The sequence below is a fragment of the Megalopta genalis genome, chromosome 2, assembly GCF_051020955.1.
Source record: "Megalopta genalis isolate 19385.01 chromosome 2, iyMegGena1_principal, whole genome shotgun sequence".
NCBI classification, from domain to species: Eukaryota; Metazoa; Arthropoda; class Insecta; order Hymenoptera; family Halictidae; genus Megalopta; species Megalopta genalis.
The window spans coordinates 11251310-11270910 of record NC_135014.1 but is presented as its reverse complement, the minus strand read 5'-3'; the positions used below and the strand labels follow the sequence as shown (position 1 = coordinate 11270910).

General features: G+C 46.7%; 1 protein-coding gene across 7 annotated transcripts in view; it reads right to left on the bottom strand.

Annotated features, from left to right (window-relative positions):
* The window catches only part of Fak (protein tyrosine kinase 2 Fak), a 51630-nt gene that overhangs the window by 2078 nt on the left and 29951 nt on the right, over positions 1–19601 (bottom strand). For 4 of the 7 annotated variants that reach the window (XM_033471190.2, XM_033471191.2, XM_033471188.2 and 1 more), the window contains 20 exons: positions 9700–9845; positions 8916–9223; positions 8211–8360; positions 7920–8108; positions 7717–7797; positions 7051–7273; positions 6389–6424; positions 6138–6269; positions 5875–6057; positions 5576–5792; positions 5310–5500; positions 5030–5234; positions 4881–4960; positions 2745–4705; positions 1709–1852; positions 1490–1639; positions 1309–1408; positions 995–1226; positions 627–918; positions 43–382 (listed from right to left, as the gene is read on the bottom strand). In XM_033471190.2, the coding sequence (XP_033327081.2) occupies positions 65–382; positions 627–918; positions 995–1226; positions 1309–1408; positions 1490–1639; positions 1709–1852; positions 2745–4705; positions 4881–4960; positions 5030–5234; positions 5310–5500; positions 5576–5792; positions 5875–6057; positions 6138–6269; positions 6389–6424; positions 7051–7273; positions 7717–7797; positions 7920–8108; positions 8211–8360; positions 8916–9223; positions 9700–9845 (5338 nt within the window). In that variant the 3' untranslated portion in view covers positions 43–64. Of the gene's footprint in view, positions 1–42; positions 383–626; positions 919–994; positions 1227–1308; positions 1409–1489; positions 1640–1708; positions 1853–2744; positions 4706–4880; positions 4961–5029; positions 5235–5309; positions 5501–5575; positions 5793–5874; positions 6058–6137; positions 6270–6388; positions 6425–7050; positions 7274–7716; positions 7798–7919; positions 8109–8210; positions 8361–8915; positions 9224–9699; positions 9846–13532; positions 14154–19601 lie in introns of those variants that run through there. The other 3 variants (XM_033471184.2, XM_033471192.2, XM_033471186.2) reach the window with 3 other exon arrangements.

The window sequence follows — 19601 nt, the reverse complement described above, 5'->3', positions numbered from 1 at the left end:
CGGAAACATTCTTGGAAGATCCAGTGAACGATGACAATTTACCTTAATGCAAGGCACCTCGTTGTTAGCTATCACTTGTCGCGGTCTCGTTCACCGTTTTATTGTTAGGTGCAAACTGTTGACTAATGCCTGTCGAGACGGTTTGACTGGGATGAATTACGGGCCCTACCGTTTGGACTAAATTACAGGTAACCGGTACCATTGGCGGCAGATTCACGGAATTATTCATAGGGCTGATATTACAAGATAACGATGGTCTTTTCCTCTCTAAACTGTTCGTCGCCATTTGTCGCCGAGTCGTCGAATTACGTTCAAGACTGTTGGTGACGATGTGGTGCCTTCTCTCTAAACTGGAGCCGGTACTGACATCGGTTTGACTCCCCTGCAAGGATGGAAAGTTCCAAAACGATTAAAACGATGATACGGGGTCCGTTGGGACGGTGCTCCGTGAGCATCAGTTGCCCAGCATGGCCACCAAAAAGTGCTTGTTTTCTCAACAGAAACGAATGGGGGGTGGGGGGCTGTACCCCCACCGTACTACCTTCTCCCGCTCCTCTCCGTTGCGGAAACAAGGACTTTTTTTCTGACCACGCCAGGCCTGACTTACACGGTTCAATGACCTTTACCTGCAGAGGCCGGTCTACTGACTGACCCATCCTGTGCAGGAGATCGCCGCTTTGACTCTGTCTAAACGTTGTGCCTTGCCGTTCGGTCGACTGGCTTCTCCTCAAAAATTGCTCCCCGGATTGACTGGAACGGATACGACCCTCCGGTGTGGACTCTTGGGGAACGCCATCATTTTGTTGCTTCTGGCAAATCTGATTGTCCACGTACGGATAACGAATGCGTATCGAGTCGATGACGTCCAGCAAATTCTTAGCGTTCATTGCCAGGATATGAGCAGCCGACAGCATGTCTCTGAAATGATCGAAATTTTCATTAATCTTGCTCCTACACTATCGTGCAATCTGATTGAAATCGGGTACACATTTACTTCCGAGAGTCCGCGTCCAGAGTGGTAGCACTGTACTGTTGAGCTCGTCTCATAGCGGTCACCAATTCGGACATGTTCTTGCTGAGTACTTTGTGCGCCATTTCCACTTCTCGGTGAGTGGATATGGGTAATATGTTCATCAAAGCGTCAACGGACGAGAGGAGTGCTCTCAATTCGGTACCGACCTTGCAAACCAATTCTAAATACTGTTCCGCCTTACTCTGCTGCACACCTACAATGTGATATGCAGCATTCAGGAATTTCCAGAAATGTCCAGACATTATTAAACAATTCAATTCAAGACGCATCTATACCTTGAGACAAGGACATGACCGCACGAACGACGCTGGTAGTGCAATCGTAGACTTTGTCGTTGGCCCTATCCAAGTCCGCTGTTGGCGTGGGTTCCATTTTCTGCGATCGAGAGATAAATTAGTCCTGTTCGTTAAAAATTAGAAGATCGAACTAGCAATTGACAAAAAAGCAACACGATACCTTTACGACGATCACTTTTTCCGTGCCCTTGTCAGAGCCAAGGGACCCAGTGTTGGCACTGTGTTGATCGTGATTTGGCGACTGGGTGACCGAGCGAGGTATCGGAGGACTAGCGCTTTCATCTCCGCTCGTTGCGATGGATAATCGTTTCTAAAAGGATTGTTGTTTCAATAGTTATCCTTTTCTCAGACTTTTTATAATATCAACAAAATCTTTTACCTCTTCTCTGGCCAACCACCGACTATCCTCTTCCGACTGGCGTTGCTGCTCCAGCAGACGTTGCTCCAATAACTTTTGTTCGTCGTCGATGCCGCTGCCAAAGTTTTCCGGGACATTGTCACAAAACTGCGACTGCACGGCTCTCTGAAACAGAAGGATCATATTTTACATCACCTCCAGAATCTACGGTGAAAGAATCGTTCGCTCTTACGGTATCGACGAACATACATATGTACACAGTAAAATTAAAGAGATGCATAATTCTCGATGCAAGGTAAAAACCATCTCGGAACGAGAGCAGTGTGCAGTCATACTGGTCGCATGCAGCTCAAATTGTTACAACGTCCACGTTACTGTATTATCATATCCATTCGTCATGCAAACAAAATTCAAAGAGAACAACAGGGATTAGCCTACCAAACTTCATAGTAATGGTAATCATAATAACCATAATAATCGTTATAATAATAACAACGACAATAATCATTCTAATAATAATAATAATGATAATAATAATAATGATAATAATAATAATAATAATAATAATAATAATAATAATGAGAGACTAGATTTTTGCGTGAACGAAAGTAGAGTGGCCTATCGTGAAACTGTGTGTAACAAGTTACAAAGTGTTCTGTGAACTCGGAGCAAGAGTGTGAGCGCGTCTGCATCAACCAAAAGCATGTTTTGCGCGTATTATATGTACACGATCGGCTCGCAACAAAGGGTGTACGATTGTGCAGCGTTTCGAGTAACGAAAAAACTCTATGGGTGTCTCGCAATCAGTAGAACAAGGAGTAGAATTCGTGCGCTTGATCGCTATTCTTCGGCTTGCACCACCGGACAGACTGGACACCGAGTGCATACAGGTCATGGCAGGACGGGGAGAATTCCTTTTGTAAAAATAGTAGAGCAACATTCCATATGCGCGAGTACAACCCGCCCGGCCGCAGCCTGTACACAGTCTAAAGTCTAAACAATATGCTGTTGCAGAATAGGGGATGCGATTGTTCATTCCTAGGAGGCTTAGCCAAACCTGGTCTTGGTGGGCCTCCTCTGTCATCGAGCTGCTCGATGACATGGTGCTGTCGCTGACAGCGGAGGATATCAGGGATCCGGAGAGCGTACCGTCGATGGAACTAGTCAGCTGTTCATCCGGTTTTTGCGCGACGAACGTGGTGATCTTTGCAATTCCGGTGGCTAGCTGGGGCCCGACGGTCTTAACGATCGCGGGCTGGCAAAGCACCGGTTGCGGCATGTACGCCACGTTCGCCGTGCTCGTTACCAGATTGGTAACGTTGCACTGAGACGTGGGCAGGGGCTGTTGGCCAATGACGTAGCTCGAAGTACTCGGATGGACAATTTGCTGACTGGCAGGCTGACCCGCGACACTCGCCACAGCGAACTGCGCCTGAATCGAATGACTTTGAGTCACTGCACCGTACGATAATTGCTGACTCATGCTGCCAGGTTGCGAGCTAGTCACATGGCAGTGTAATATTCCAGGCTGCTGTTGGATCTGATGCTGGATTTGCTGCTGCATTTGTTGCGGGTACGCGGCTCCTTGCAGGACCTTGTGAGCTTGTACAACCGTGACGGAAGTTGCGTGTGCCGTGTAAATCGGATTGGCGCCGCATCCCTGGCTCCCCTGGCTTCCTTGGCTCCCTTGGGTTCCCTGGACCCCCTGGATCTGCTGACCGGTCTGCTGTTGCGTCGGTATATAAGAAACCGGTTGGTGGACCGGCGGATTGTTCTGTCTCTGAAGGTTCTGTACGTGTTGCGACTGCGACAGGTAAACCGGCTGTGCTCCCACCAGCGCTTGTTGGCCAATGTTCGAATAGATTTGCTGTTGCTGTGGCTGCTGGTAATTCTGTGGGTGCATCATCATCGGCTGAGGTTGTAGATTCTGTAGATTCTGTAGATTCTGCGACGACGAGGATGACGGCGCCGCCGCCAAATTGCTCCTCGCGACTTGGACGCAGGTAGCCAGCGAGGCGTTCATCGGCTTCAACTCGGTCACGGTTTGACTCTGTGCGTTTTGCGCTCGGAACTTGAGAACCGGTCCGTAGAGACACTCTGCCGTGGACGTGGACACGGTGTCATTGGACGACGAAGAATTGACGGGCACGCGAGGATACGCGCCTGCTGCAACTGATACGTTTTGCACGGGATTCGAAGCTACGACGAACATGTTCGCGGTTTGAGGCACGCCAGCACTGGGGAACTGTGCGAAACTTGCGGTCTGAGGAGTCGGATTGCCGGGACCTACGATACTGTTCAAGCTACTAGGCCCAAAGTTACCAGGGTTTTCGCCGAAATTACCGCCGACGCTCGGACTCTGGCTGAGATTGCCAACGATGGCGGAACTCTGGGTGAAATTGGCCACGGGGCCGTATATTTCACCGCAGCTCGCCGCCGCGGTGGTCACCGGCACGGCGTTCGACGCGGAGAACTTCTGAACGGGCGAATAGAGGTCCCCGGTTATGCTACCGACCACTTTCGAGCTGACCGCGTACAAATTTTGCATCTCTTTAACCTTTTGCTGCTGCTGCTTTCTGTTTGCAGCGGGTGATTGGGCTTGTGACGTCTCTGAAATTGTCAGACTGGACATGAGGGGAGCGGTGGTGTCCGAGGATTCGAGAGAGTCGAGATTGGTGGTATCGGACAAGGTAGAATCGGCCGATTGGGTGGTGTCGTGGGAAGCGGACGGTTCCGAGACGGCCGGATCGAAAAACGGTAGGTCAGAGACCACCGCGGTTGTCAGGACTTGGTCCTCGTCTTGGAACTGGACCGCGAGGGTGTTGAAGGGTGAGGCGGGCGTCGTGTACACGGAGGGACATACCCCCCTGGCTTGATTGTCCTTGAGCAGCTGCGCGAGAACCTCGGGGCTTTGCGCCACGATATAGGTAGAGACCGGGGCCGCGGCGGTCAGCTGAGATTGGTCCGATGTGTTTTGCGGTTGCCTCGAAGGTTTCGGCGGTGGTACATCGTCTGCACCTGAATCACCAGAGATTATCTCCTGCTCCTCTTATCTGTACCCTTTCTCCTTGTCGCGTACCGGCTGCCTCGACGTCCAACCACTCGCTCTCTCCCTCTCTTTTTAAACTGCGTCTCGAACGAACGTCGAAGCACCCGATACAAGCCACAGCTGTACTCGTTCTCCTCTACGTACCCCAAGACATGGCCTGCACTCTTCTGTTTTCACGCTTCATCGTCTCTTGCTGCTGATGTTTCTCCTCCAATAGAATCTCACTGAAACACGAGAGAATTTCAGTAAATCGGGTAAAGCGGGCCAACCGGGTGATCGTTTTTGCAGCTTACTGTAAAGTTTCTCTGATCTCTTTGAACGTTGGTCGCTTGCTTGGCTCGTAGCTCCAACACTGCGACATGAGAGAGTATAAACGCGGAGGGCAGTGATTTGGTAAGGCTAGTCTTTCCCCGTTCTCCAGCTTGTGGATCACGTCGTGGTTCTTTACGCCCTGAAACGGCTTCACACCGAGCATCAGAATTTCCCACATGCATACGCCTGAAAAAGAAAAGTGTCGCTGTTACTCGAGGTAAGTAGCATAGGGGGGAGAGTTTATTCTTGAACGGGACCGACCGAACATCCAGACGTCGGAGGAGGTGGTGAATCTTCGAAAATTGATGCTCTCCGGCGCCATCCACTTGATCGGCAGCTTGCATCTGCTCGCGGTGTAATAGCTCTGGTCCTCGACCCACCTGCTCAAGCCGAAATCTGCCAGTTTAACGCAATTGTGCGTCGACACCAAGACATTTCTTGCGGCGATGTCTCTGCGAAACAAAAGCGAGATCAAGCAGGATTCCCTCTGCTTAGGAAGCTATAATTACTCTTGGATGACACAATACCTGTGTACAAATTTCTTGCTCTCGAGGTACGATAAGGCAGTGCTCAGTTGGAAGGTATAAAGCAGAAGCGTGGCTAGGTCCAATCGTTGTTTGTTCGACTGGAGATAAGCCCGCATCTCTCCTAGCCTGGCCAGCTCCATCACCAGCCAGATCGGTGCCTCCGAACAGACCCCGATCAATCGTATAATATGAGGATGCTCGAACTGTTGCATGATATCTGCGACATTCGATAGCCGTTCGTTAGATGCGAAACAGTCGGGTCTCACGAGTCAAAGATCGCGGCGAATCAAGAATCTTACAGGCTTCCTCGAGGAATTTCTCGGAAGTGGCGAGATCCGCGTCCACTTTGCACGTCTTCACGGCGACAGCTATCACCTGGTTGTCCCTTCCTTTGTACGAACCCTTATGTACATTGCCGAACTGTCCGTTCCCGATGATCTCGCCCAGCTCCACTTGGTTTCTGACAATCTCGTAGTCTCGGGCTGAAAGAAGAACAACGTTTAATTCCTTCGTATTTTTTTCGTCTCTGCAGCCAAACCGGAACCGTGTCGATTATTCTTACTAGCTGGCGTCGAGTAATCGCCCTCTTCGTCGACGATCTCCGCGTAGTCCTCCGATAAAATGGTCCCGGTCTTGCTGACGTTCTTCTCCGGACTGTTGGACCCATCTTGTCTGTACTTCGGCGGATGGGCATCTGTTTTTGGAACCGAGAGCGATCTTAATAACGATCGATCGAACCGCGCGGGGGGCTCATGCAGCATGTCTAGACGACCAGACACGTTAAGTCTACGGGATCATACAAAAACTACAAACCTTTGCATGGACAGGGATAGTTTTTCCACGATGCAGCTTGCAAGTATAAACGATTAGAAACTTAGAGTAGTATATTGTTCGTCGATGCAAAAGGGATGTTCGTGCGAGATACTTGTGTGTTTGTAGGGTAGCGGAGCCGGTTACTGTCGGGTGCCCAATTGCTGTGCCTTTGGTTTGCTTTCGGGCATAATTAACTTTACATTTATCGAATAAGATACATTACATCCTTTTTTATTCTTTCGTTGATTTTGAAATGTAATATTTTTATCGATATTACTGTAATTATATTTCCATCAAAAAATAAAGAAGCTAAAAGAATTCTTTTTTATTAAAAATTAAACAAAATGAAAGAATAAAAAGATTGGATACGTCTTATAACCGACTCCACTGCTCTATGTATGTATGTGCGTTATGTCCGTCCGTCTGTCCGTCTATCCGTGTACGATGCGTACTTATCGGTCGATCAAGGCCTAGGTCACCGAGTACAATCAAAGCTAACAATAAGATACGAGAAAGTGTTTGCAGTTGCTTCGAAGCTGCTACACAAGGTTCGCGTACTCTCCTCGAACGTTCAGTTTCTTTCTCGACGCATGCTATAGAAGTAGAATGTTCTCGGGGTTGCCGGGTAACTCGGAGAAGAGCGATCGTGGCTGGTTCAGTACCTTTTCTATTCCACAATGAGGTGTTGCTCCCGGTGACGAGCCTGCAGTAGCCGTCGATCAGGTCCGCAAGACTCTCGGCCTGGTCCAGACTCGAGCAAGTTATGCTAAGAGTCTCGGCAGCCCCGGCCACCCTCAGCTTGATACACGCCTTCGCGTGTTCCTTGCAGTCCGAGACCAGGGTCTGGATGGACTGTATCTGGGAGAACTCGGCCATTCTCGTCGGCTGCATGCATCAAACAGATTCGGTTTAATCAAGCTCGTGCTCGACTGTGTGGCAAAGGTAGGGCTTCCACAAAGCAGGATAATACAATAATTACTGAAATATTGTCTCGTTCTTATTTGACGAAACGTGTAATGTTAACGATACGAGTGACTTCGTAAACATTTTAGAAGAAAAAAATATCTAGTCAACGTGACAGGAACAAACGATAATTATAATTATTTAATTTCATTAAGGTAATTCTTGCTGTCTCGATTCCTCTCGCATTGAAAACACTTTCAATTTATTCTCTTGATATTGTCTTGGCTTTTCGAAACGAGACGATACAATATCGACATTATCCTCGAGCCTTGTGGAAGTCCTAGGCAAAGGAGATCGCAGCAGGGGAGAAATCCTCTTTGCCGATGCTCAAAGAGAACAACAGACAGAGAGAAAGAGAGACCTACCACCGTTCCGCCTCTGTGAGCCATGTAAGAAATGCCTAAATCTGGCCCGATGACTAGTTCGACGGGTATAGACCAGCTGGCCTGAAAACAAGACAAGCTTTGATATCGTATCGGTATCGTATCGACCTAGGAGACTACGGTCTAGGAACCTAGGGCCTAGAAGAGACCGAGGTGAACGATACCGGCTCGGCTCCGGTACTCACCCCGAGAGCGCATGTGAACCTCTCCTGGTCGAATCTGTAGTGCGCCCTCAGCAGGTCGAAGAACTTGTACATGCAATCCAGTTCCGTGAGTACGGCCACCTTCTTGAAATGCTGCTGTATCAGCTTGCGCAGCGCCTTTGGTTTCATTCCGTTCAACACGGACCGTGGTAGAAACTTGTGCAGACCGACCTGTGACCGAGAACAAGGGAAAACGAGGGAAATCAAACACCTGCGACTACCGGGGGCCCTAAGTCGATTGGTTTCGGATTCAGATCGGGTCTAGATTCTTGCCTCTCTCTCCAGGTACTCGAGGTTGCTCTTCTTATCGAGGGCCATCTGGGGCATGTCCTTGTAGAAGTTGCGGATCTCCAGACAGCAGAGCTGCACCGCCACGTCTTGGTCGAGAGTCGCGTGGTTCGCGCACAGGTAATCGTTTCGAACCTGAGGAAAACGTTCGTTCGGTAAGTCGATCGGTAAGTCGATCGGTATAGCTTAGCTCGTCATCAAGAGTTATGGGCTTCGTTAATAGAGCTGCCAGATACTTTAAAACACCGTCTACAATGGATCTCTTGTACAGCGTGTCTCGCGAAAAAGATACTAAACCACTTAACCACACAGTGTGGTGAATAGTTATGGGACTCGAGATAACTTTTACATTTTTAGTAATGTTTAACGTAAAATTTAACAAAACGCCGTACTTGTAGACCTCTATATTAGAATATAGAAAATAGGGGAAGAAAGAAATATCCTGAGAAAACCAAACTAGATTTCATATTAAGAAGCCATTTTTCAAAATGAAATTGAATTTGCCTATTTTTAGTTTCTCCTTTATTGCAAAGAAACGAAATTTTTATTCCTGCACTTTCCAGGAGATTGTAAAAAAATACATATTCTAGTTTTTAAACGTGTATATATTTTTTTAAAAAAGTGTTTCACCTTTTCTACCCGGTTTAATAAATATTATTATGATTATTATTACAGAACGCATCGAAATACCTGGTCGTAGTAGTAGTAGAAGGTCACTTTGTCCTTCTCGTAGAGATCGTTCAGATTCTGCGGCAGGTATCTCACCCTCAGTTCGTACCTCCACTCGCAGTTCGGATGCTTTTTCTCGTACTTCTCTTGAACCTGATACATGGTGGTGTCTTGGTGCAACCAGTAACTCTCCCCCGACCCAGGGTGATGCAGCCTCATGGCGTAGAGATTTCGGTAGTGTCTCGTGCCGACCGCCAACCGACTAGTCACGAGGGAGATGATCCCTCGAACGTCGATCGCGTCGCCGAACTTGATCACGTTGAAGCCACCTGCAGCAAATGACCGAACGACTCGCATATACATGAATATCTAAAGTGCTGTAACTTCGCGAAAAAAATCGCAACTTCGTTCCGTTTGTTTTAAATTGAAGACGAAGGATCAAACTTCATTCGGCTGTGAACGACACCTCCGAAAAAAATTCGACGAAGTCCGTGCATTTCGTCAAACTCGGCAATTTTCAATGTGACAAACATGGCCTCGCATTTAACGGGATACAGTGGCGAGGGTGCATAAAATGTTAAATCCACGAGTACTGTTTTAAAGCAGAGCTTTCAAGCTTTAATTTAAAAGAAAAGACCATCATCCTGCGATCATTTTTCGCGCAGTTATCGTCGGCGGAAGTTGGCCAATTTTTATCATTTTTGTTAGCGCAGTGTATATTAATAAATAAATAAATGGATAAATAAATAAGTATATCCGAATGTTTGAAATTCGATTCGAAAAGGAACTGTTCGATTCGACTCACCGTTGGGTAGATGGACTTTCAGCGTGGCCTTGTCCATGGGGGTGGGCGATCCATGGGGCGGCGTGTTCCTTCCGCCGCCGGAGCCCTGGACACCGCCACCACCGCCGCCACCACCATCTCCCACGCCAGTGCTCATCCCCTCATGGCTGACATGGAAAAGAGAGCAGAGAAACAACAGGTATAAGAAGCATGGCATCGAAGGCCGGCTCGCGAGGCTTTCTGCGAGCCTTTTTTTGCGAGCCTTTCGCGAGAGGCTTTCGCGTCAATTATGCATTATCCGGTAAAACCTCGGCTCCGCGCTGGCCCGAGTCAACGCGGAGAAGCTTGCCTTCTCGACGAGGCGATTAATTATTCGCCGGTGCATAGAGGAAAAAAGGATTTCGCCGGGAAACAAAATTCTTCTTTAAAAAGTTCTTATTTGAAAATACAAATCTTCGACCACCGCATAATAGAAGAAAAATTAGCGATATTTTGTTCGCAAACGAAGCAACCAGAGGCCACGTTTCATCGCCGGAAATGTTTGTAAATCAGTTAATATAACTCGTTAATCATTGATCGGATCACTTGGCGCCCATCTCTGTGAATCGCGCACTATTTTATTGTGTAACACGTCGCACAACGTACGAATCACAAAACTGTCTGAACAGAATGATTAATCACGATAACTCCGCGCACACAGAAACAGGCAGAATTGAACAATCCCTGAGAAGTCTAAATGTGCACAATAATGATACAAATACGCGATAATGCTATTTATATAATTATAATGTCGACCGTGCGGCGTCCGATGGAATTCCTGCGCGAGCGTCTAGACTTTCCCCTGCGAGTCGAGCGCGACGCGAGCGTTCGAGAAAGGGTAAAGGAGTTCTATTACGTTTTCAGAAAGTCTTTCAGCCTCTTCGAGATTCCTTCGACGCTAAGGTACTCCTTTTCCCGATGGTTCCACGGTAGCGCCATCCACCACGAGCGCAGCCGACGCGCGACGGCGTTGATCATAGTTTCCATTTCGCGGCGGTGATCCTCGTTCCCCGATGACGCAGACACTTCCTTGAAATTGCGGCAGGTGCCGGCGGATATATCTTGCGTAGATCCGACGATCCCGATGATCGGAACACGACTGAGCGCTGTCGCGGACGCGCCGTGCGTCGATCGCGTTCGGCCTCTTATCAACAGGTCGATTCATCGATAATCTTCACCGTTGATTTCACCGGATCGCACGCGCATTCATTACTTTCCCCGATTCAGTGTTTCCCGCATAGCCCTGTATGAGCTGTCCGAACGCCAACAGTTTCTTATGGAAAAAGTTGCCGGCATCTCGAGCCGGCCGAACGACCGCGACACTTCAAAGTCTCGCGCTTTATTGGACCCGTTTAGGGCCATCGAGAGGATTAAACCTCGGTTTACCCTCTCGAGATCGCTCGAGATCTTTCGAGACCGCTCGAGGAGCCTCGGGGATGCAGTTGCCGCCTGTGTACCGAGCTTTTAAGATTCTTGAAACCCCGCGATTAGTTTCCGCTGCATCCGAGGTTGGTCAACGGTGGGAATCGTCAACGAACTCCGGCTCCCGTTCTCGATCGCGATTCGATCGAGATTCGGGAGCGGGTTGAATGCGACGTCTATTTGATCCGACATACGATATCTAGAGTGCGGATTTTTATGCGAAATAAAAGTTGCAAGACGCGGAAGCCGCGTAGATGTTTCTTTCATCTTTTTTTTTTTTAACACTAAACCTACCGCGGTCAAAGTGACCGCTTTCTTATTTTGCAATTCTGCAAAGTTCTGAGACTCTTTCGTGGAAAACGCTTGAATAAGTTATATTATTGTTAAGTTATATTATTCTCACTTTTGTGAAACAGTACATGCCAGTTAGTATTACTGCTTGGTAGGTTTAGTGTTAATTATTTTGTAGAGTTGAAAGTAATACAATAGTATTTGATCTATATATTCTGTATTTGTATATGTTCTGTATTTGATCTATATATTTCTGTCAGAAATTCATCAAGTCCGCAGTCAATGATATCTTATGTTGAAAGCGATAAAATGATTGATATGTGAATCACAACTTATTAACACTATGCCGTCCGCAGATCTTAGATATGATTCTTTTGTTTGACGCCGGCATAATAGCTTGGAAATTTTAGATTTTAAAAAGAATTTCGAAGATGGCGGTAATATAAATGCCTAAAATTCAGACATGTCATCCAAGAATTTTCGTACTTAATTCTTATTATAGTTAAATAAGCACAATACTAAAGTTAGTTCGCTGCCTTTTAACACCCAAGAAATATAGTTTAAATGTTATTTCAGTTTTTTAAAATGGCACCAAAGTGGTACCACCGGCATACAACAGATAGTTATTGCATGGCACCATGCCGTGGTGCCACCGGACGGCATAGTGTTAAAATGATTCATGAAAGAAAGAATATCATAGTCGGCTCATTTGCCATGCAATCTGTTGCTTATCTATTTATCCCTTTGCACTCGAGTGGCGACTCTGAGGTGTCAGAAAGAAAGAAAGAAATTGATATACTATTTTTCAAAATCATTGTAAGAGCATCAGATTCTTTTATATTAAAAAAAAAAATATTAAAATTGCATTGTACTTGCCAATAGGCTCAATTTCATACGCATGAATCGCGATAAATTATATAAAATAGAAATATCGTAGGTCAGAAAATGTGTTTTGGATTTCGAATTCAAGCAGCTTCGACTGCAAAGAGTTATAAGATTGGAAACGAATTTACATAAACTGTTCGCCGAACTGCTGACTCTCGCCGATTCTGTACTAAATCTGCGTCAATATTCGATTTTATTCCGTATCGTAAAAATGTGATTTCACCCGTATATAAATAAATAAATAAATAAACGAAGCAGGTCGTCTCGCAGGATTCCGCGGCGTTATAGTCCGCGCGTTACGTAACCGTGGCACGGCCGAAAGCGTTCGAATGCGTTCTCAACGACACCGCGAAACCCGAGGTTTATCGAAGAAAGGAAAACGCAAGGAGCCGAGCAAGAGGAAGAGGAAGTGGAAGTGGAAGAGGAAGAAAGAGAAGAAGTTCTTTGAAAAGCCACGCGGACGCGTATACATATATATGTGTAGGCATCGGCCGCGTCCCGTGGTTCCGGCGACCGTGTTTCAAGCGGCGAAGGGTTTTCAAGAATTTCTAAAGCCGCGGCGGCGAACACTGCACCCCGACGACGATGACGCGCCAATTGTTCGAGCAGGCCGTCGCGAATCGCGTCGCAAATGGTCGTTGCGAACGGTCGTCAACCGCGGCTCGGAGCGCAGACAATATCCTCAACTTTTCTTTTATCGCGGAATTGGCTCCTTTCAGCCGGAAGTCGAATTTCGCCGCTATTAAGCGGGAGAACAACGGAAGAGTGAGACAGAGATAGATAGATAGATAGATAGATAGAGAGAGAGAGAGAGAGAGAGAGAGAGAGATAGAGAGAGAGAGAGAGAGAGAGAGAGAGAGAGAGAGAGATTGCGCGCTCTTCGGCCCTGACCCGACGCTCGCAAAACTACCACGCACCTGCGACTGTCGCCCACGCACTTTACCTTTCACTATTACTTTCTCTATTGCGCTCTTGCATCGTCGCGAAGTTTTGAAATAGGAGTATTTGAACCCTAGAACGACCTCCTGGGGTTACCGATGACCCCACGGCATTTTTCCTATGCACTTGGCAAACGCATCAATGAATAAAGCGAAGGTATCTTCTCACGTAAAATCGCGACCGAGCAAAATTAATTACGCAATGCAATAAATAAATTTTGAAAACATCGAGGTTTTCCTTAGGAACGATCGCCTTCGATCTGTCGATCCAAAGCGTACCTCTTACGGGACACCTTGTGGAACTTCCAGGTGCCCAGGGTGTCCGGACTGTAGGACTCGGAGCAGCCCAGCTGGCCAAGGGAGCACAGCAAGCCCCCGTTTTCCTTCCTCCATCGTTTCTCCCTCGGGTAACCTTTGTCCCTCTTCAGGAAGAACAACCCTTTCGCGTCCTTGGCGAACGACTCGAGATTATGGCCGCGGCAGGCCGGCCACGATATGCCGTTCGCTTTGCGTTCCAGCAGCTCCAACATCGCTGCTGGTCGCTTCGACAACCTTCGACCAACTATCACCGACGGCGTGCAACAGATCCGGGACGAAAGGAAACGAGTCCGACGGTTCCATCGGGTTGCGAATCGGGAGACCGCGAGGTTCCTAGCGTCTGAAGACTCTAAAAAGTCTAGAGTCTAGAGCCGATCTTTAAGATTGTTCGTAGTCCCCCATTGCAGTCACAGGCGTCACACGGGTTTGCTCTTCTACTTTTCCCGTCGCGAAACACGACGCTGCTGTTCTCGATCCGAGACTACGTCGATCGGTCTGGCGGAACGTTCGCATGGATCTTCTCTTACAACGGGGAGTCGCATCTCCGTCGACGGTGAACGGCGATCGTTGAGCGAAGCGAGGACCGGTTCAATTTTAACCCTTAAGGGACCAAAACTATTTATTTCCAGTTTACACACTGATTCCACAAGATTCTTACACAAGATTTCAGACTGTTTTTCAGACGAAGAGAAATTTTTTACTGAAAATTTTTGTATCAAATATAGAGAAGAGATATTCATTTTTTTTTTTAAATAAAACTTCGTTGATATATTTGCATCGAAACAATCGTGCCTATTCTTTCAATGTTTCCTGCCAGATTTTACGGTTTTAATGATTTCTGCCGCGTGTATGGCGGCATTGGACCGTTAAGGGTTAAACCTTTGCACTCGAATGGCGACTCTGAGGCGCCACTAAAAATTGTCATGCTATTTTTCAAAATCATTCGAAGAGCATCAAACTCGTTTATTCTTTTAAAAAGACTATTAAAATTGCATTGTACTTGCCAATAGGCCCAATTTCATACGCATGAGTCGCGATAAATTATATAAAATAGAAATACTGTAGATCAGAAATTATGTTTTGCATTTCGAATTCAAATAGCTTCGACTGCAAAGGGTTAAATTGACCGCTGCGACGCACCGCAGTATGGCGGAGAAGCGATCCGTGGCCAAGATGCAATTTTTTTAGTTTGATATATGGGAAATGTTCGAAAGATATTATTTAAACGATTGAAGGTTTTTTCACACCGATGATGGAATCGGTATAATGCAATCAATTAGAAAACAGGTTTTAACGACGGTTTTGTATGTACTAACTGGTGCACCGAGACTATTGAATTTAGTTTCGATCATTTTTGTATCCATCGAATACAAATAGCGTCGAATTTATAAGAATTCGAGCTGCGAGAAGAGTTTTAATAGGCCGGCTAAGCTGGGTTTATTTTCGCCCGAATTGTTTAACGCGACACGGCGGCTTATCAACGACAGAGTCTGCGATAAAATCTCTATGAAAATCAGCGAATCCGTTATCTTTCACTATTTTATTCACTATTCCACTATTACCTGTTCTATTCACTATTTACTAGAATATAATATCGTCTTTCCGCGGACAAGTTGCCGAAAACGCGTCACTTCGCCTCGGCTTTCGTTCGAACACTAACCTTCGACTGATTACTGCGTACGTCAATTTGACGTCTTATCACACCGTGAAACAAACCGCAACAAAAGATTCGACCCAACCTTCGTGCGTTCAATAATATGGAAAAAAAAAGACAATACGTAGATGCCGATGGTATTTCGACGCAGCGAGCGCGGCCGTCGCTGACTGCGCATTATCCAATTTCAAAACAGACAACGATTTTTCGGAGGTTTCCGTCAACCCGGCGAAACGGAAGTCGGTCGGCGTTCGCTTTTCTCGGAACTATTGTGACGTTGCAAAAGTAACTTTTCTGTTTTCCAAATAAGATAGCTCACACCGACATTGCTTTCCCAACGGTCCGATAGGATATAAAAACTTGCAGGAAGGAATTCCTTTACAATGCTAATCACCTCGATGATCTATACGTTAACCCTTAACGGACCAATGCCGCCATATGAGCGGCATTGTACTTTACTTACTGGGTCCAATGCCGCGCATATGGCGGCAAGAACCGATTTATTATTTTTATCGCTGTGATTGTTGTTATATGTACTAGTGATGCGTTAAATATCGTGCCGTGTCATTTTTGTGAATTAGGTTTCTGCTTGTTATCTATGTTCCGTTATCTTTTACCGTTTTTATGTACGTGTACTTTCGTGTTATTCGCATGCAAAATTCAGTCTTGTTTTGATTTGAAAAATAGCTTGGACCAGGTGGGAAGTAAACTTGAAATACTTCCGGACCGTTAAGGGTTAATACACATGATCGGACTTGAATAATATATTAAAAATGAAATGATTAACACTTCCACGATCGCGCCAGAAACCTCAAAAATTTCCTAGAATTAAAAGATTTCATTCAATGAAAAAAGAATTACGAAGCAAACTTATATGGCATCGATTACTTCTTCAACATTCGTACCTCTTGCAAATCTTAATAAAATTAAGCAGTCATTTTAAATTAGACGCGGAAGATTTCCCTGATCGGTCATCAATCGATTGAATTTAAAATGGGGAGATCTCCCCATTCGGTTGGCTAAGCGTTAATATATTAGTAAAATAGTTTTTGGCCACGGAAAGCGAATTCCCAGAGCCACCGTGCGACGGATCAACGTCCTTATTTCATCTCTCCGAGTGCTGGTTGATTATGGCAACGGCAAGGGGGGTAAATGAGGCCGCCTTGTCGTCTTCGATCCCAAAATTGCGGCCGAGTCGCACCGATAAGTCACCGAAAATTCACCGAAAATTCGCCGAAAATTCACCGACGGCAAGGAAACACTCTGTGACGTCCCTTGGGTCTCTCTTTCCTACGGAAAGAGTGGTCCGATCGATCGATCTAGGTTGGTCCGCCGTCGAACGGAAACTGATCGATGCGACGTCGAAACGGACAACCTGCCGTTCTCCTCTGTTCTCTCTTTCCCGCTCTCGCACGTTCTCTCGCTCTCCGGCGACGACGACGCCCGACGGTTCTTTCTCTGGGCGAGCTGGTTCGCGGACGCGTGGGACGATCGCGCGAAAAATCGCGTCGCTATCGTAATTCCTACGGCGCAAATGAACAGGCCCGATCCAGGTCGGCGATCGAGCGAGCGATCGAGCGGACAGACTGCCTGGAGACGCCGGTCAACCGATCGATCGATCGATCGGTCTTTCGCAAGCCTGTCGCTTGTCGTTGTCTCCGGCCGCGGTGCCGACGCGTTTACGCGTTTTCTCTCCTCTCTTGCACGCGTGTACACGAGATAAACATTCGTTTATGCAAGCGCGATTAGGCTCGCGCGTCGCGAGATCGCGCGGATCGGCGTGAAAGGTTGCCGCGAACGGAGCGGCCGGCCGGCCGACCGTCCGCTGGCATTTAGACGACCAACGGAACGTTAACAATACCAGGTTCGAGAGCTTTACGATCGCGTACACGATTTCGTTGGATGCTCGGGTTCGTTGTTTGCTGCGCCACGAGAATTTCTCGGCGACCCGCGGACGCGGACAATCCGCGATTGGGACAGCGATCGGTTTCTGGTTTTGGTCCGGGCTGGGTGTCTCGCCTCGACGAACACGTTACATTTATATTACCTGTTCGTGTAATGGTAAATAATATAACGAGTCGAGCCCTTTAGAATGTAGCTTAGATCCTGGTAGGTCAGACGCCGAGAACGACGAGCGACGGTGGTCCTTCCAGCTTCTAAAATTACGACCGGCGCGCGGCTCGAAAGCTCGTTGAACCACGTCCGCCCACGAAAAGCCCGCCATCGGCTAGACTTTCCAACGAACTCGACAGCACTGGTCCACGCGAATAACGCGGATACCATCGAAAATGTGGTCCGGCGATTGTTTGTTTAACGCGACGACTGCCGAGCACGACAGACGTCCACCGCGAAGCGTCCTGTTGATGGTTCGATAATAACGAAAGAAAAGGATCTATTTGTTGTCACTTTTTTATTTATTATTATTTTCTGCTTATTATTGTTTATTCAAAGGAAAGAAATGCTGGCATCTGGAACAGATTTCTTCAAAACTCAAGCTCGGAGTTAAGGCATTAAATCTGTAACCGTTTCAGCGACGCACTAAATTTCTACATGTGTAATAGTTCTGATATAATAATGGAACAATATAGTTCTTTCTCCTCATTTAGAACCTCTAGTATCGCTACGGTTCATCCATTATCTTATCATTTTAATCGTTTTAGTCTCCAGACTTAGCACCGACTCCTAGTCAACGAATTCCTTTAAAATTTCTCTTGTTCGCGTCGCGTAGCAAAGCGTTATTTTCGCACGAAATCACCAGATAAATAAATAAACAAATGCATTCTCCCTTCGGCTTCCTTTCTCCCTTCTATTCAAGCTGAAATCGTCGATGGAACCAGCTGCCGGTTCCACCGTGGCAGCGTTTTAATTTTCCTCTCGAGAGCATCCGAACGACTGGAAATACGGGACGGAAACGCATCGCCGTGGGGCGATATCGGTATTTAAATAGTTCTCCCGACGAAAACGCGACTCGGAGAGGTCTAGGAGTCTCGAGACCCAGCGAAATCGGCGGTCGTCTTTCGAGAGTTCCAGTGCTCCGTGCTGCCAACCCGGTCGCCGACGCCGCCGCCGTCGCGATTCACCGAAAACTTTTCTCATTTGCAGCGCGCGCCTTCTTCCTGGGCTCCGAGACCAATTTTCCGCTGTAATTCGAGCCTTCGTGTTCCCTTCTTTTTACACGTCCGCGAGGAAAACGAACAGAAAACGGGCTTCCAATCGGCAAACAGCGCCGCCAGGCGAACCGTTCTGACTGACCGAATTTTCATTTATTTATTTATAAACGGATTAACCGATGCCTTACCATTTATTTTCTGTTAAATAGTATTTTCTCTTCTGTTCAAAGAGTTATCACAAAATAAAACTAGAATGTGTTTCCATTTTTTTTTATTGTATATATTTAATCTGATCTAATTTCAAACTAAACTTCTATCAATATTGTTGTAACGAATGATTCGAAAGTGAACAATATTAAGAAAGAATTGAAGTAGTTTGTAAATTTTGTTCAAGGAATTTCGATTTTTTTTCCTAACTACATTGTAGCTTAAGGAGGATATTTTTCAATCTTTATATTAGCGTTACTTCATTGATCTATTCTATTATAAATGAAATAGCGTTCTCGTTTCTATAAATCTAGTTAGCTGGTCTGTTAGTTATTTTTTGATTATTATTTTTCCACCGGTTCTTACGTTTTTGATTTTCAAAAACAGAAACATCTTCGTTTTACAGTAATGTCTCCCTAATTGACGCTCAGATTGTCCACAAAAAATGGACAATTTTGGAAGAGAAGATACGATTGTTCAAGCCTTGCGGTTCATTTTTATAGTTATAAATTGTCGACAACTATAAAAACGAGCTGCAAGGCTCGAATAATCGCATCTCCTCTTCCCAAATTGTCCATTTTCGTGCACAATCTGAGCGTCTCAATTAGGGAGGAGACATTACTGTACATATTTTCTGCTGACTCCTCGCACAGACTCGCGTCGAATTAAATTAAATAGTCTGCAGACGCGAGTCCCATTGAAAGTAAATCGTGTGCAAGTAAAAAGTGCTTAAAGTGTTTAGACGTCCCCTCACATACGGATCATAATCGGTTCGTTCGAACCCGACGAATCCGAAAGTTGGCAACTCGAGCGCGGCTGGGCGTCGCGTTCAAGGCGGATCGGAGCGGCATCGGGCGCTCGGTTAATGGCGCCAATTAGCAACGGTTACCGAGGAGAGCTCCGTGGTCGATGACGCCAATTTCGCCATGGTTACCCACCCTCGCCTCGGCCCGCCTCGATCCCTCTAGATCCTCCTCGAGGAAGAACAGCTTGCGCGTCGACACAACAGCCGCGAAAAAGAACCTCCTCTTTCCCTTTTTTCGAAGGGCCACTCTAGAG